General features: G+C 52.8%; 1 protein-coding gene across 1 annotated transcript in view; it reads left to right on the plus strand.

Annotated features, from left to right (window-relative positions):
• c5 (complement component 5) overlaps nucleotides 1–1,461 on the plus strand; it is a 23,293-nt gene that overhangs the window by 15,346 nt on the left and 6,486 nt on the right. The window contains 2 exon segments of the mRNA XM_017303393.1: nucleotides 463–693; nucleotides 1,221–1,401. Of these exon segments, the coding sequence (XP_017158882.1) occupies nucleotides 463–693; nucleotides 1,221–1,401 (412 nt within the window).

Below are 1,461 nucleotides of genomic sequence, written 5' to 3' on the forward strand. Positions count from 1 at the left end.
TGGACCTGGACCTGGACCAGGACTGGACCTGGACCTGGACCTGGACCAGGACTGGACCTGGACCTGGTCATCCAATCACTACGTTGCCTGTAGGGATTTTTAATGTCCAGCAGGTGTCAGTATTGAGTGCCAGTTGCTTTGGGGCGAAACGCTTCATGGCGCCTCGTCTTCCCATCACTACCAAACACCCAGCATGCAGTCTGCATTGAGTGGTTGCCATGGAGACTGGTGGTGGAAACTAAAGTCTGTCAGTTGTCCAGTTGGTTGAAAGTTTAATTTGCTGCAGGATGAAGACGGCAGACGTCTCGCTGTCTTCGTCTTCATCTCCCGAGTGTCGCGTTATTTTCTTCCCTGGAAACGAGAAGTCTTGGTTCACGTGTTTGTTCTTCGGTTTTCGCTGAATCGCCTATGAATAGATTCAGTTTTGATTTTCCTGAGAAGCTGCAGCTGCAATAAAAGTAGATTTTTCTAACTGGGTTCTGATCCATGTTGATTCGTCTCCTTGTCGTTCCTCCTCTCAGCTCCATGACAGCAGCAAGCGTTCAGCAGCAAACTACCTTTCCCAGCATGCCCTGAATGTGAAGAGCATGTACGTGCGTGCGGTGGCGACCTACGCTCTGACGCTGCAGGACGCCAGCAGGGCGGAGGCGACGCAGCTGCTGACCCGCCTGGAGCAGCAGGCGCGGCAGAAAGGTGACCTTCAAATGACCGTTTCACATTTATTCAAACCAAGATTCCCGCTTCCTGTTTGAGGGATCTTTGGGTTTGTTGACTCCTTCAGTCCCTCAGTGGGTCAGGAGGAGCTGCTGCCTCTCCAGCAAACGTTCTGGGCGAGAGGCGGCGTCACCTGGAGAGGTCACCTGGAGAGGTCACCTGGACGGGTCACCTGTCTTCTGCAGGGCAACACAGAGACACACAGACAACCATGCACACACACCTAGGGATAATTTAGAGAAACCAAGTAACCAGTCCACTGTGGGAGGAAGTCCGAGAACCCAGAGAGAACCCACCATGCACAGGGAGAACATGCAGACAGACCTCAGGCCGGGAATCGAACCCAGAACCTTCTTGCTGCAAGGCAACAGCTCTACCAACTGCACCACTGTGCAGCCCTTCTTCTGATGTATTTGTTTTGTGTTTTAATCTGTTGTTTTGTTGCCATGGCACCATGTGACTCCTCAGAATACCAGAGGTGTCATGATGCTGCTTTCTGTGTCCAGGGAACCCGGTTGTGCTGCGGTACTGGCAGGAGCCCAGCGTGACGGCTGATTGGCTGAAGCCTGATAAATCCAGCGGTCAGACGGTGGAGATGACGGCGTACGTCCTGCTGACCGTCCTGCTCAAGGTGCAAACAGCTTCCCCTTCATAAGGCTGATAAAAACACTTTTATAATATCACAGTCTGCAGCTCCTCTCTCTGCCTGTAGAGGGCGGTGTGTCTGCAGCTCCTCTCTCTGCCTGT

Source organism: Poecilia reticulata, unplaced genomic scaffold (assembly GCF_000633615.1).
Source record: "Poecilia reticulata strain Guanapo unplaced genomic scaffold, Guppy_female_1.0+MT scaffold_257, whole genome shotgun sequence".
NCBI classification, from domain to species: domain Eukaryota; kingdom Metazoa; phylum Chordata; class Actinopteri; order Cyprinodontiformes; family Poeciliidae; genus Poecilia; species Poecilia reticulata.